This window comes from Astyanax mexicanus, chromosome 1 (assembly GCF_023375975.1).
Source record: "Astyanax mexicanus isolate ESR-SI-001 chromosome 1, AstMex3_surface, whole genome shotgun sequence".
In the NCBI taxonomy this organism is placed as follows: domain Eukaryota; kingdom Metazoa; phylum Chordata; class Actinopteri; order Characiformes; family Acestrorhamphidae; genus Astyanax; species Astyanax mexicanus.
In genome coordinates this window covers 14,472,410-14,489,472 of record NC_064408.1, presented here as the reverse complement: position 1 = coordinate 14,489,472, position 17,063 = coordinate 14,472,410, and the positions used below count along the sequence as shown (strand labels likewise).

Here is a 17,063-nt window from a genome sequence, read left to right as displayed (position 1 = left end):
TCAGGGCACACACCTGCCTCTTAAAGTGAATGGCAAGTGACACTCTGATTGGTTTATTTCATGTTATGCCCAAAACACACCCAGGATTAATTAAGAAAATTGGTGCATGCCATGCAGGGTGTACTTTTCCTGTCGTCACGATAGCAAAGACACACTGACACTGACAATAAGAATCAGGAGAACATAACTATGGGAGGTAACCCATTGCAAGGACTAATAAATAAAAACATTACCATTGCATTTTGATTTTATTTTTGAGGTTTATTATGCAGTTCATCCCAAAAAGGCCAAAATGAAGCTTTTATTTTTCTTTTCACAATTAGCTTTTTAATTTTAGATTTGACTGTAAAATAAGGTTTGCAAAGAGAGAGAGAGAGAGAAATCACAAATTGATTAAAAAAATATTAAAGAGAACAGAATAGTGTTCAGGAGGGGCAAGAACAAAAAAAATGTAGGTTAAAGTTTCTTTAGCTAAATATGTTACTATTAGATGTACTTGACTGGGATTATAAAACTGTTATGATAAACTGTTAATAAAACACTAATGTTACAATATTATTAATGACTTAATGTGTGACAGACAGATATTTTGAGCTAGTTTAAGCTTATGAAGGGTGGGTTTTAGACTGACTTTGGGCCGGGTATTTTTGTTGGACCTGGCAACCCACTAAACAGAGCCAGCCACTAAATTCTGATCTCTTTCGCTCTCTTGACTTCAATCTCGCCTCCAATTTGTCCTTTTCTTCTCACGTCTCTTAGTGACTCTGACTCTGCTTCAGTCCTGTTGGATTTCTCCTGACGTGGCTCCCAGCCTTCTTGTTTTCACCTTCACTCGACCTCTCTTTCTCTCTTTTTTCCTCGCCTTTCACGGCCACTTTGAGTCTCTCTGAAGCGGCTCGCCTCACTGCCCGTCAGCGTGTAATGTAATGATGAGGAGAGGCAGCGGTATAGCTGGACTGTGCCTAACCTGCTTAAACGGGGCGATGGGAGAGTCTGAGAAATATAGCGGAGATAGAAAGAGGGAGAGAGAGCACTGAGTGTAATATGCATTTATCATAAAACTAGAGGTTCTTTCAGAACACACCAAGACGATTACCATCAGAGACTGTGAGCTCCACAGATTAACTGGCATGATAAGCATATTTATGTAGCCTGTTTATAATCATTACACCATATCTACTTTCCAACATCGTGAGTTCTGCGTCTTCCTGTCATTTTTCACTCTTTTATTTCTCAATATCACACTGCTGACTCAAACCCGCTGACTCTATCTATCTATCTAGCTATCATGATACTATGATCCTGCTATACCCAATATATCATAAGACAATTCTCTACTTTATGACATATGTGTTACTGAAGGAGATAAAATACTTGTAAATAAGAAATCACAGTTAATCACAGTTGTCATGCACCTCGCCATGTTCTCCTCCACCAGTCTTACACACTGCTTTTGGATAACTTTATACCACTCCTGCTGCAAACATTCAAGCACTTCCGCTTGATTTGATAGCTTGTGATCATCTATCTTCCTCTTGATTATATTCCAGAGATTTCCAATTTAGTAAAATCAAAGAAACTCATAATTTCTAAGTGCTCTCTTATTTTTTTTTTTACTGTAGTTGTAATTGTTATTGTAGCTTTGTAGCTATTCACTATGATAGGTTTCTTTCCCATGAACTTCTCGCTTTAGGTCCTTTCATCACAACATATCTATTTAATTCACTTGTCTGCTAAGGGTCGTTGTCTTGCTGCATGACCCACTTTCTCTTGAGATCCAGCTAAAGGACAGATATTCTGACATTTTCCCTCAGAATTTGCTGCTGTAATTTCGAATCAATTTTCTCATCAATAACAGCAAGCAATCCAGGCCCACATTCAGCAAAACAGGTCCAAACCATGACACTACCACCACCCTGTTTTACCGACAGAAAAAGAACTGTAAAACAGTGTTACAAAGGGCTTCTGGAAGCAAACTTGCTGGACTTTCACAAACATGTTGTTTTAAAGAACAGACTTTGCTAAGTTTCTGTTATTTAAATAAAACATAGCTCCACCCACTCATATCTGATTACATTCCCACTGATTGAAAGCAGATGATCTGCTAATCGTAAAAGCTCACAGACTTTTGTCACTCACAGATATGTAATATTGAATCATTTTCGTCAGTAAATAAATGACCAAGTCTTAATATTTTTGTCTTGTTTATTAATTAATTTGATTTAAGAACTAGATAGAATTTATAGAAATATAGAAAATATACAGAAATATAGAAAAGGGTTCCCAAACTTTCTTGAAGGCATTTAACACAGCTAATACATTGTATATGAATTGTGCATGGTATATTTAATAAAAGTTATTGTTTTCCTTCTTTTTCTTTCCAAAATATTTATTTTCTAAAATCAAAAGTACATTATTTTTCTGTGTCCACATTTTGTCAGTTTGAAAGGGTCTTTGATTTTCTTTTTTCTTTTAATTGACGGGTTTACACTACAAACAGTGCCCAGGGGTGTTGTTTTTCGGTTATGTAGGAGCTTATCCAGTTAATGAAAAGCTTTTACTTCAGCATCTGTTTGGACGTCTGCCCTGCTGCTCGTGGTCTTACAACACTCAGTGGGTGGATTACAAAAGCGCGCGACACTCGGCTCGAGCGCTGTGCTCCAGATTACTCACTGCTGACAGGTTGACTGCGACAGATATCGGGTTTACACCTCCAGTAGCGCGGCCTGCTGAAAGCTGGTGAAGAGAAGCAACGGAGGGAGCAGGCTACTGCCCATAAACCGCTAACTCTTATGTCTGACCCTATAAAACTAGAAGTTCACGGTTTTCTAACTGTGTGTTGCCTGTCCCAGACCAACAAAGTGGTGATTCAAACCCCCACATATTTCCCCTATTACAGCATATCCTCACGGCTACATTTAGCCCTCGACGAGGCATTCAGAGATTCAGAGCTCCATGTCTGAAATGACCTCTCTTCCATTTCCTGCGCCGGTAGGTTGGTTGTATTTGTGGAGGTATGAAATGAACAGGCTTTTGTGATTCCCGCTGCACCTGAGTACACCACGCCAGCTCTCCACAACTTCTTCAGACAGCCCTTTTGACTCCTTGGCAGTGAAAACATGGGCGAGTTAAGTGTAGACATAATGATTCTGATGCTTATCTAGAATATGGTTTTGTGGGTTCGGCCTTCAGACCTTCCGTTATACTGTACAACCATTCAGAACATTTAACAGAGTGGAAAAAACGGTCCAGTACAGTCTTTTTTTACAGGCCATTCACTTATAGCACTTTTAAATAGCATTTTTGCCTTAATAATAAATAACAATGCACTGAACTATGTACCAGATTTTATGGACTATAAAGCGCACCTGGATTATAAGGCACACTATCAATAAACGTCTATTTTTTGGATCTATTTTCATACATAAGGCGTAAACTAGTGATGGATCTTAATCTACACAGATTTCTCTCCTGAAAACTGTTTATTTTGGTGAGTAAAGCACTTCTGTTTGCTTAGAGTAAGCTTAGATTTTCATTATTTTAGCATGGCTAGCGTTAGCAGCGTTTTTACTGTTAGTAAACGTCGCCCGACAGTTCTACACTGAGGAACCCTGAGTGTTCCGGAAAGCTAGGGCACTATCAGCTATGTGTTTGGCCCACGTAGCTTGTTTTAACACGGTAAACATGCAGGCTACAGTCTGATATACTCACCTCTGAACACTGAAAGAGCTAGCACTTAGCGCGGTTAGCGGCTAATGCTAATACTGCTCCAGCCTCGATGCTGGAGAACTAAACTGCAACGCCTGTATAACGCTGTAACACCTTAGCCCATGTCTGTCTTCTGTTTCTCCCTCATTTGGTCTCTTGTGCTCCTGCCCCTCTGTTTACCTGTCATGTTTCCCAGCCATGTGCTATTGTTGTATTTAGTATCTGTCTCCACCCTAGCTCCGCCCCAGCCCTGCCCTATAGCATTAGTGTTCTCACCTGTGTCCTGTTTGTAACCCCGCCCCCTCGTCATCCAAGCCCAGGTGTTTCTCACTCTCCTCTTGTATTTAAGCCCCTCTGTTTGAATGTTCAGTGTCGAGTCTTTTGTATCCTTGTCTTCCGTGTACTCTAGTGTTGTGTTCCGTGGTCCCTGTATCCAGGTCTGTTATGATATCTTAGTTAGTTTACAAAGTTTGTTAAGTATATGTTTCTTGTGTTATTATAGTTATTCTGTGTTTTATTTTACACCTAGTTTTGTTCATAGTTTTCTTAGTTCTGAGTTTTTTGCGTTACCCGTGTTTTGTTTATTGTTTTTATTTATCTTGTTTGTTTAATAAGTAAATATAATATTTGCACTTACGTCCATCCCTCCCTCCTTCGTAACAAACGCTGTACTTCAGGGGAGTGGCTTTACTACTCCTTACAACCTGACTGATAAAATTCCTACATAAGGTGCACTGTCGATTTTTGTCAAAATTAAAGCATTTTAAGTGCGCCTTATAGTGCGAAAAATACAGTAACTTGGGTAAAGTGAGCAGGACAAGGCTTATGTGTATGCAGGACAAGAACTATGTGTAAAAACCTTAATAAACCACCTCAGTGCACATGCTTTTTCATTACAGATGTTGGTTCTGTATCTCTCAGCTTGTCCAGAAGTGCATGTGTAACTCACACTGGGCAATATGACTGAAACATTATCTCTCAATATGTTTAAAATAGAAAATAATGTTAGACAATACAATAAGATGAAGCTTTAACAAAGCATAGTGTGGAACTATCACTATTTATTTAGGTGCCACTTATAATGTGAAAATATAATGACCTTACTGGTTATATGTGGTTTATATATTATAAAGGAGGTTATAGTGGTTATTATTAGGTTGAAACATAAAAAAGGGGAAGACAATCTTTAATTTGACAAATAACAATTCCTCATTTAAAGGTACAATCAAACCTCTCTGATTTTTCTTGATACTTACCTTATTTTGTCTTTTCCATCAGTCAACATTGAACCTGGTATATTACAATATTTGATAATAAGTTTAATCATTAAGCTGCCCAGATTAATTAATTAATCAGTAACAATAAAGTAGTGTGCATTCTATATTATTTACCATGACATTTTCAGCGTTTTCATGAAGTCTTCATGACTGGCACATTAGTATGACAGTAATTTCACAGTATTTTTATATTTATTTTCTAATGTTGTAAATTATTTTAAAGCATGTGTAACTTAATTAATAACACAAATAAGCTAATTTATAAACCTTTTATAAACTCTTTGTAAGGATAGCCCTATTTTAAAAAGGTACCTTTATTTATAGCACCAAAACTATAACTGCAACTGTAGACAATCAGAACCGAACTCTTATGTCATTCGAATCCTGTTTGTGTAGCTTGCCATCGGCTGCCGGAGCCCTGAGAGAGGACAATTGACCTTGCTCTCTCTGGGTGGGTAGATGGCACTCTCTCCCCATATCACTCCAAAGGGTGATGTAGATCAGCACAAGGCTGCGTCTGTGAGCTGATGTATCGGAACCGAGTCGCTGCACTTTCCTCCGATGTAATGCTGCATTAGTAGCAGTTGGAAAAGAGGCGGTGTCTGACTTCATATGTATCGGAGGAGGCATGTGCTATGCTTCACCCCTCTGGTGTTGGGGTTATCACTAGTGATAGGGGGAGACCTAATGAGTGGGTTGAGTAGTTGGCCTTGTAAATTGAGAAGAAAATGGGCTAAAAATGTAAAAGAAAAAGACAGAACTCTTATGTCGTTTTTTATGTAATTTTAAAAGCACCTTCATGCCAAAATTCCCTCATGGATAGCTATAAACAAGCATTTATTGATAAGCTGACAGATACAGTATATAGTATATGAAATACAAAGCATGTGGATGAGCTGGTAATAGATGGGCTGAGTAATAATTATAATACGGGATTTTATACAGATAAAATATGTAGAATTCATCTCTTGGAGCTTCACCAAAGTTACATAGTACGGCAGAAGCATTTTATTCTGGATGGGATGGGAATGAAAACAAATGCATTTATCCCTGTTATTCTTTATCTTGTCAGCATACCACCACCATTGCTGTTAAAGCTGTTATTTCTACCTAAAAATGTTGCATAATCTTGCTTTAAAGCCTGTTAATAGCATGTTGACATGGTAAATAGGTGATGTATAGTTATTTAAAACATAAATCTTTATTTTTAATGATAGAATATTGACATTTTTAGAAATAAACCAAGCAAAAGCAATACAAATATACACATACAGAATGGAACCACTGATTTCCTGGTTGTTGTTTTTTACTGATACTGTTCTATGTAACTTGCACTGGACTGACGTATGGATAATTAATGAGTGGAATTATGAGAAGTTAATGTGTGGACTGTGTTGTGTTTGTCTCTAGGTGCTGGCTCTGTTTGAGGAAGGGGAGGAGTCCACTACAGCCTTCGTGGAGCCCCTAGTCATCCTGCTCATTCTGATTGCCAACGCGGTCATCGGAGTTTGGCAGGTGTGTGTGTGTCTGTGTGTCTGTGTGTGTGTGAAAACCTCTTGAGACCCTGCGTCCTCATACGGGGACGTGATTTCTGCTTCACAAGACCATAATACGTCATTTTTAAAACCATATAGAGACAGTGTTCGTATTATCTAGTCGTCACATGACAACATTACACTCAATTGATTGAAAACAAGATGGTGGGAATCCCAGTCAAAAGTTTCTACAGCCAGTTCAGACACAAACATGGACCAGTTAAAAATATAATCAAATTTTATGTTTGAAACTAGTTTATTTACTTACTTCTGATCCCAAGTGGCAAGAATCATTTTTAAATAATAAAATAAACCACTTCCTGTACAAAGACTAACACCCATCACCCATCACATTTCATCCCTTGTCTCTACCCCTTTCACAAACCAGCCTTATCCCTCTATGTTGCACATATGCACATCTAGAGATAGGGTGTCTCGATTCTTCTTATGCTCAAGAGGTAAGGGGGGATGATGGGGCTACATGACCCTTCGAACATAGATTTTTCAGGGGTACACTCAAAACAGAGGGCTGTGAAAATCACTGGCAAGCAACCCACAAGACTTTGAGTATTTTTCTTGTTACAATTTACAATAACCATTATATTATCATAGTTTAATGTATAGTGTTAGTGTGTTATAGCCATTTTCTAAATAAAAAGCATGAAACATCACTAGTAGTTTGTTTAGTAGCTAGATAACTTTCCTGTTCCACCTTAAATGGTGGCACAGATAGCAGAGGCTGCAGCATTTAAGGTGGAAACTAAAATTTAAATTGACATAAAAAGTTATTAAAAGCTATTTTTATTTTCTTCCTATCACATAGGAATTAAGGAATGGAGAATAATAATTTTGATTGATGCACCACCTGCCCCCCTTCTGAAGACATATGATAAATCCCTAAAGTTAACTAGTTAACCAGCAGCAGCTAGGTTGCTGAACTTTAGCGCTCCACTGCTATAGCAGTATATACCTGTGTCTGGTGCTTGAAGGGTCGTCCCAATTCTTTGGGGGATGATTTTACTCCTTACACTTGAAAAAACAAGGGGTAGTGGTACAAAAGAGAAATGGAATTGGGCCAAATTTTACTTTTTATACATTTTAGGTCCTACTAATCTAAAATATAGCTAGGAGAAATTTTAAATTCTACAGGTCTCAGAAGCCTAAAGCACAAGGCCGAAATTCCAGGAGGCTGTTTAATGTCCCAGTCGGTGCTGAAATGACACAGAACAGAGCAGCCTTCTGTTTTCCACTCCACAAAGCTTTTTCATAGGAACATTTGCAACCTAATGTTTGAATGTACACTTCCTACCTGTCAGGTATTTGCTTACAGAGGAGGATATGGACTGAGCGTGTCTTTATGACTATATGTTGAGAGAGAACAGACAAAGAACAAGAGAACAAATTACATTCGCCTGGTATTCTCTCCTATAGCCTGTATTAGTGCAGAGCAGCTGATCATTACCAATATTTTTATATAGCGGTTAATGGATAATGCCGACAGAGCCATAAACGTTATTGTAATGTAGTTATTTAAACAGTCATAACAAGAAGAAGCTTCTTAGAGAACCAGCTCTGTCCTCTTAGACTTTTTGTCCCTAAAGTTGTAATAGAAAACTATTAAAAAATTTAAAAAAAAAATAACGTGTCTCATGACTTTTGCCGTGTCCCACTGAAGCTAAAAAAACACTGAACTGACCTGCAGAATATGCAATGCCAATTTCCGGACAGTTCTAGCCAGACAGTGCCGTTCAGGATCAGCATCACCCAATACACAAGTGATACTAGGGCTTGGCGATTTGGCCCTAAAATAAAATCATGATATTGTCACGATAACGATACTCTTGACGATATGACAAATAGTGAATAAAAAAAAAATAATTCAAGAATACACTACTGCAACAAAATGAAAATTACATTTTATTATTGCATACAATATGATTTGACACACCCATAACTGAGATTTTAAATAACATACAAGAATTTTATCAGATTTGTAACAGAAGTCAGTGATCACCACTGTTCAACTTTACTTAAAAGATAACACCTCGCAACTTATACAGATGGGAGCATAACCATGATAGATGAGATGACATACTGCTGTCCCATGACCTTTGCCATGTCAGTGTAATTCAGCTGTAAGGATAAACAATTAATTAAAATCATTAAAGGAGATCTCTTTTGTGAAATAACTTGTGGTGTAGAGAAACATAATAACGAGTATGAACTTTGGTCAAAAAGCCCACCTCTGTTCACCCCCATTATTCTGAAATATGGTGCTTTTAGACGTTTTTTCCAACAGACTTTTAAATGACAGGATCCTCATAATTCTCCCAATGAAGTGTGGCTGAGTTTGTTAACCCTTGTGTGGTGTTTATATTTTTGTTACTCGTTTACTTTGTTACTTGTATTAAATTCAGCAAAATTAAGCAATTTTACATTAAAATGCTTTACACATGCTTGCTTCACCTAAATTGCAAGCAATATAAACAGCTTACATGGTTAATATTTGCCCTTTACCTTTCTGATATGAGTAGAAAATGTGTTTAGTTTCAAATTTACAAATGAAGCAATGTTTATTAGCCCTTGGCCAAACATACTGTATGTAATATAAATGTGTGTGTGTGTGGGGGGGGGGGGGTGTACAGTGTGTGTTTATCAAAAATGTGTTTTGATATATGTTTTTCACAAAAAATGAGCCAATGCCAATGAGTTTGATGAAAAATGAAAACGGGTCCCACAGACCCGAACACCACACAAGGGTTAATGGTGTAAAAATTGTGATTTCTGCATGTTTCATGGGCAACACTATGCCCCTATCACTAGCATTGTAAGCCTGTTGGGAGCTAAAAGCATCGGCTAAAAGCTCTGTATTTCAGAATGCTGGGAGAATGGAGGTGGGCTGTTCATTATCATGTTTCATTATACCTCAAGTCATCTTCCCACCGGATTTCTCCGTTAATAAAGAAATAAGTAAATCTATGTGTTGAATTGATAAAATGCTGTGTTTTTTTTTTTTTTTTTTTTTTAGGAACGCAATGCTGAGAATGCCATCGAGGCTCTGAAGGAGTACGAGCCGGAGATGGGAAAAGTGTACCGCATGAACCGTAAAGCAGTGCAGAGGATCAAAGCACGGGAAATCGTTCCTGGAGACATTGTGGAAGTGGCTGGTAAGCTTCATTATCTCCGTTATCATTGTTTCCTTCATTATCATCGGCATCATCTTCATCTCTCTTCTCTCTACCTTTTAAAAACCCTCGTAAGGACTTCTTTCAAACTATCCAGTGTGGCTGATTATTAACTGTTACCAGTATTGGCAGCTAGTGCTCTCCTCCAAGCATGTTGAGCTGTCTAGTGCCTGTACTTGAATTGTTCATAATAAGTTGAAATTATTTAATGAAGCTCGACTCAAGCTTAAGGAAGTATGTGTTAGCATTTACCGTCCCAGCATGTGACATGTGATGATGGAGACCTGGTCATCAGGTGGAAATTGACTTCTTAGCCTACTGTCATTTAAAGCTGATGTCTGTAAATTTTGGGATTTGGTGGATTTAGGGCCCTCTCTGGTGAGAATGGGTAATTGCACCGAGCATGCGGAAGAATCATTATAAACTGGGCGGGTGTGATGCGGTCTCCTTCTAGAGCGGATTAATCCGATTCCAGGTTATGTTCTGTCAAAGAGAGAGAGAAACTTCACTCCTTTATTTCTTTGTTTTTACTATGAGTGAATGAGCTACTGAGCTCTGAGGTTCCTCTTCTGAAGTCTCCATTGCTCCACCAGCCGCTCGCGTTCAGTAAAGCTGAGCTGGATCCTCTTTTAGAGGCTATACGTGTGACGTAAGTACGTAAAGACGCATGACGTGGCCAGAAGAACTCGTGCGAAAAGCGTCCCGACACCCCAGTTTTTAGAATTAATTAATAGAATTAATTAATAGAATTAATATTATAAGGCTTAGCTGGGATGGTCGTTCCAGCACACTGGTCCCATTAAACACTCAGAAATGCTTCTGCTTTTAGTTTAGAAACTAAATAATAAGAACAGTCACATTAACCTTGCTCATTTATACTTCAGCTTTCATGATTGTTCCAGTTTTGACTAGTCAAAATATGCAGTTCTTTGTTACCCTAACTGGTGGCTGGCTTGTCAGTCCCATTGTTATTTCTTAACAAAGTAGAGTCTCTTGGCCCGGTTAAGTGTCATCGCTCATGAACAGTGTTGATCAGTACAGGTATTCATTTTTTTATGTAAGAATTGCCAAATTCTAATAGACACAAACAAAGTTTACACTTTTTATTGCAATAATTAAAACATCTCATCTTACTCACTCGTCTATACAGTTAATATATAGTAACTAAGCTATTCTTAATTAACTTTAAAAGTAGGTGGTTCCTGGCCATGATAAATGATGTGGATCTGTGGTCTGAAAGTATTAAGCTGTTGTATCATGAGTTTTCATACTGTATTGCAATAAAGAAAAAACCCATTCACTCTGTCACCCATATGCTTTGTATATGGAAACTAAGCTACAATCAGTCTGTTCTTAATGGCACCAGAACCCATTCATTTACATACTGTACCTCTGCTTATTCTGTTTATCATAGTTAGTTTAAACAAGCCTATTGATCCTACAGTTCTCAAAAATGTTTCCTTTGTTTCACTTGGGTGTATTTTCTTTAAATGGTTGTCCTGTACAGCTCTGGAAAAAATGAAAAGAACACTGCAGTTTCTGAATCGGTTTGTCTGATTTTGCTATTTATAGGTATATGTTTGAGTATAATGAATAATGTTGTTTTATTCTATAAACTACAGACAATATTTCTCCCAAATTCCAAATAAAAATATTGTCATTTAGAGCATTTATTTGCAGAAAATGAGAAATGGCTGAAATAAAAAAAAAGATGCAGAGCTTTCAGACCTCAAATAATGCAAAGGAAAAAAAAGCTCATATTCATAAAGTTTTAAGAGTTTAGGAATCAATATTGGGTGGAATAACCCTGTTTTTTAATCACAGTTTTCATACATCTTGACATTTTCTCCTCCGCCAGTCTTACACACTGCTTTTGGATAATTTTATGCCACTCCTGGTGCAAAAATTCAAGCAGTTCAGTTTGGTTTGATGGCTTGTGATCATCCATCTTCCTCTTGATTATATTCCAGAGGTTTTTAATTTGGTACAATTAAAGAAACTCATAATTTTTAAGTGGTCTCTTATTTTATTTTACCAGAGCTGTATGTCAGTCTAAATGCTCATTCTTGCCAAAGTAAGAAGCCATTTTAAATGACTATGAATGCTATTTGGATTATTTACAATACACACCATGTGTGGTAGGTAGTTTTATTGGTTTACAAGGGTGTGTGTTTGTTGAATCACATCATTTTCTGTGTTTGGTTGTTTTGTGTCTCAGTCAGTTGTCAGTTTTTACAACACGGAATGGCTAAATCCAGCAGACCTTCAGATGATATTGAGGAGACAGGCTTGGGAGAGCATTTTCCTGCTCGTTAAGTTGGCAAAATTTGCAAACACTGGCTGTTGTAGCTCTGTGGTTTGTCCCTTTGTCTGTCAGTGTGTGTGTGTGTGTGTGTGTGTGCGTGCGCATGTGTTTGTGATGAGGGGGGATCTGGGCCAGCAGCAGGGTTGGAAGGAGAGCAGGAATCTCCCAGCCTGCCTTACGTAAGTGCCCTTCCTGTACATGCAGGAGGATGCCAGGCAGAGCAGCAGAGTTTTATTCATTTATTGATTTATTTATTTATATTTTGTGTGTTTGTGTGTGTGTGCGCTCGGCTCTCGCTCTCTCTCTCTTTCTCTATCGTTCCTTCTCTCCCTCCATCTTGTTCACCCCTCCTGCTTTTCCATATGGTCACTCCTGCCTGCACTGCAACATGCATTCCTTAAGATGTTTGTCACCAGAAAACCCCCCCCCCCCCAGACCCCCTCACGATGCAGCGTGAGTAGCGGCACGCAGCCTCGTCCTGAATTCTGATATGATAATATATGTAAACAGAGAGGCACGTGTGTGTACGTGTATGAGTGTGTGTGTGTGTGTGTGTGTGTGTGTGCTGCAAACAAGGGCTCATCATTACAGCAATTAGCGTGTGTTTCTGTAACTCCGTCTCACTAATGATCTGCAGTCTGCTCCTGCGAGGGGATTCGCCAGAGACACAACCACCGCCAGACAGAGGGAATCTGACATGGGGGGGGGGGGGGGGGAGAGGGAGGGAGGTAAAGAATATGAAAGAGCTGCAATAGTGAGCCAAACGGACGAAGAGAGATCCGTAAGACAGAGTGAGGTAGAGAGACAGAGAGAGAGAGAGAGAGAGAGAGGGGCAGTTAGACAAAGACAGGGAAGCAGAATTGAGAAGGAGAGGAATAAAAAAATAAAAGAAAGATATAAGTGGGAAGGAGAGACTGAGTCAAAAAGAGAAAGAGGTTCAAAAAAAGAGACTGACAAACTGACAAAGGGATAGAAAGAGAGAGAGAGATCTCTGAGAGAGCGAGCCTAAGCGGGACAAAAAATAAATAAAAAAGATCTGTATGAGAGAAAGAGGTGGAGGGAGAAATAAAGAAAGAATGAAGCAAAAACACAGAGAGACACTCAGGGAGAGAAAGAGAGAAAGAAATAACTCTGCATTAGAGAGAGAAATAAAAAAACAAAAGAATTCTGAATGAGAGAGAAAGGTCTGCCTAGGAGAGAGAGAGAAGAAGAGAGATGGAGAGAGAGAGAGAGAGAGAGACTCAGAGAGAGAGAAAAAAGTAGGTCTGCATAATGGAGAGAAATAAAGAAACAAAATGTAAGAAATATAAGAAATATAATTCTGAATAAGAGAGAAAGATATGCTTGAGAAAAAGAAAGAGAAGAGAGATGGAAAGAGAGAGAGAGAGAAAGAGAGAGAGAGAGAGAGAGACGGGCAGATAGACACTTGACAGGGAAGCAGAATCAAAAGGAGAGGAATAAAAGAAAGATATACAGTGCCTTGCGAAAGTATTCACCCCCCTTTACATTTTTCACATTTTGTTACCTCACAACCTGGAATTCAAAGGGAATATTTGAGGGTCTGCATCACTTAATTTACAGACCATGCATACAACTTTCAACACCTTTTGCAGCAATTACAGCTGCAAGTCGCTTTGGATAAGTCTCTATGAGCTTGCCACATCTTGCCACTGGAATTTTTGCCCATTCCTCATGGCAAAACTACTCCAGCTCCTTCAAGTTAGATGGTTTCCATTGGTGAAAAGCAATCTTCAAGTCTGACCACAGATTCTCAATTGGATTAAGGTCTGGGCTTTGACTAGGCCATTCCAATATGTTTACACGTTTCCTCTTGAACCACTCAAGTGTTGCTTTAGCAGTATGCTTTGGGTCATTGTCCTGTTGGAAGGTAATCTCCGCCCTAGTCTCAAATCACTGACAGACGTTTTGCTCAAGAATATCCCTGCACCATCCATCTTCCCCTCGACTCAGACCAGTTTTCCAGTCCCTGCTGCTGAAAAACATCCCCACAGCATGATGCTTCCACCACCATGTTTCACTGTGGGGATGATGTTCTTGGGGTGATGAGATGTGTTGGGTTTGCGCCAGACATAGCGTTTGCCTTGGTGGCCAAAAAGTTCAATTTTGGTCTCATCTGACCACAATACCTTCCTCCATACAGTTTGGGAGTCTCCCACATGCCTTTTTCCAAACTCGAAACGAGCCTTCCTATTTTTGCCTGTAAGTAAAGGTTTTTTTCTGGCCACTCTTCCATAAAGCCCAACTCTATGGAGTGTACGGCTTATTGTGGTCATGTGAACAGATACTCCAGTCTCTGCTTGGGAACTCTGCAGCTCCTTCAGGGTTACCTTTGGTCTCTGTGCTGCCTCTCTGATTAATGCCCTCCTTGACCGGGCTGAGAGTTTTGGTGGGTGGCCCTCTCTTGGCAGGTTTGTTGTGGTACCATGTTCTTTCCATTTGATGATGATGGATTTGATGATGCTCCGGGGGATCATCAGAGATTTGGATATTTTTTTATAACCCATCCCTGACTTATACTTCTCTACAACTTTATCCCTGACTTGCTTGGAGAGCTCCTTGGTCTTCATGGTGTTGTTTGGTTAGCTTAATGGTGTTGCAGCCTCTGGGGCCTTTCAGAAAAGGTGTGTATATACTGACAGATCATGTGACACTTAGATTGCACACAGGTGGCCTTCATTTCACTAAGCATGTGACTTCTGAAGGTAATTGGTTGCACCAGAACTTTTTAGGGGCTTCATAACAAAGGGGGTGAATACATATGCCAATTTTCAGTTTTTTATTTTCATATTTTCTTTATATACATATATTTTTTTTCTCATTTCACTTCTAAAACGTAGACTATTTTGTGCAGATGCATCACATTCAATTCAGATAAAAAAATACATACAGGTTGTAATGTAGTAAAATAGGGAAATAATCCAAGGGGGTGAATACTTTTGCAAGGCACTGTAAGTGGGAAGCAGAGACTGAATCAAAAAGAGAAAGATGTTCAAAAAAGAGAATCTGACAGACAGATAGATAGAAAGAGAGATCTCTTAGAGAGTGGTTAAAAAATGAAAGCAGTGAAGAGAGAGAGATAGACAGAAGGAAGCAAAACAGTGAGAGAGTGACAGGGAGAGAGAGAGGGAGAAAAGTAGGTCTGCATAAGAGAGAGAAATGGAGAGAAAAAAAGAAACAAGAGTTCTGAATAAGAGAGAAAGGTCTCAGGAAAAGAGATCTGAAAGAGAGAGAGAGATAGACAGAATCTACAGAGAGAGAGAGAGCAACAAAGAGTGAAATCTGCAAGGGAGAAAGCGTGAAAGAGAGAAAGAAAAAGAGGAGAGATGCATCAGCAAGAGAAGGGGGACACCTTGGGCTTGTACACGGAATGAAGGCACACACACACCCACACACACACACACACACACACACGCGCACACACATGCACGCACGTACACACTCAGCTCGCTCTGTCGTTCTGTCTGGGATCCTCCTGCATGAAGAGAAAGGACAGAGTGAACGAGAGATGAGAGAGGGAGGAATGCGGGAGGGAGGGGTGGAGGTGCGGGTTTTCATTCATACACTGTGCTCTCCGGCTGAATGAAGCGTGGTGAGGAGAGAGAGAGAGAGCGAGAGAGAGAGAGAGAGAGGTGTGTGTTTCAGTGAATGGACGCGGTGCGATGCATCACCGTCACAATGCGGCGCTCCCTCGCTCTCCTCCTCCGACAGCACACACACCGCAGCGACAGTGAGGAGCAGCATCCCTCGTTCCTCCACTCTCACTGCCGAGAACGTGAGGATCATACTGAGGAGCTGCAGCCACCCAGCCCAGTCACGAGCTCACAGACAGAGACAGAGAGAGAGAGATAGAGCAGGGAGGATGAATGAGCACCATGAAGCTGAATCAGGGTGGAGGAAGAGCGGAGAGGGAGAGAGAGGGAGGGAGAGAGAGGGGAGGAAGTGATGCTGAGATTCTAGTTTGTTCGTTTATTTGTTTGTGATCCAGCATTTTTGATTTATGGTTTTGTATCTGAAAAACTTTGCAATTAAAACACTGAATAATTATTTGACTGAAACAATGGATCTTAGTGCAGGGACTGAGCCGGAGTCACTATGGACGAGAGAGATAAATACACATAAAACTGAGAGAGAGAGAGTTGGACAGAGAGAGAGAGAGAGAGAGAGGGAATGGTTATAAGTATGGTAGGGAGAGAGGCATAGAAAGAAGTGCAGAAAGGGGGAATGAAGGTAATGTAGGAGAATTGAGGGATGGGGAGAGAGATAAAGACAAAATAAAAGATATATATATACAGAGGGAGAGCTGAATGAATGTGTTAGAGAGATTGAGAGAGAGAGAGAGAGATAGAGAGAGAGAATAGACTATAAAAGAAAAACCTGAGAGAGAAAAAAGAGTGAATGAAAGGCTGAATGAAGGTAAGAAAGGGGTTACCAACACAGAGTGATGGCGAGAGCAATAAAAAAAAGAGAATAAGAAGAGGGAATGAAGGACTGAATGAAAGTGATGGAGAGAGAGAGGGGTAGAAAAATGGAGGAATGGGGAGAGATAAAGACAAAATGAAAGAGGGAAAGTAGGGCTGAGTGAGGGTGATGGAGAGAGAAAGGTGTAGGAGAATGGAGGGATGGGGAGAGATAAAGACAGAATGAGAGAGAGAGAATGAACGGCTGAATGAACGTGATGGAGAGAGAGAGAGGGGTAGAAGAATGGAGGGATGGGGAGAGATAAAGTCAGACAGAGAGATTTAGAGAGTTAGAGAGAGATGAATGAGTGTGGTGGAGAGAGGGAATGAAGGGCTGAATGAAGGTGATGAGAGAGAGGGGTAGAATAATAGAGGGATGGGGAGAGATAAAGGCAGAATGCGAGAGAGTTAGAGAGAGAAGAATGAGTGTGGTGGAGAGAGGGAGTGAAGGGCTGAATGAAGGTTGTTGAGAGAGAGGGGTGGGAGAATTAAGGGATGGGAGATATAAAAAACAGAATGAGAGGGAGAGTTAGAGTTAGAGAGAGATGAATGAGTGTGATGGAGAGAGGGAGAGA

General features: G+C 39.7%; 1 protein-coding gene across 2 annotated transcripts in view; it reads left to right on the top strand.

Annotated features, from left to right (window-relative positions):
- atp2a3 (ATPase sarcoplasmic/endoplasmic reticulum Ca2+ transporting 3) overlaps positions 1-17,063 on the top strand; it is a 146,785-nt gene that overhangs the window by 58,644 nt on the left and 71,078 nt on the right. For both annotated transcript variants that reach the window (XM_007228597.4, XM_007228598.4), the window contains exons 4-5: positions 6,396-6,500; positions 9,549-9,687. In XM_007228597.4, coding sequence (XP_007228659.1) covers positions 6,396-6,500; positions 9,549-9,687 — 244 coding nt within the window. The remainder of the gene's footprint in view (positions 1-6,395; positions 6,501-9,548; positions 9,688-17,063) is intronic.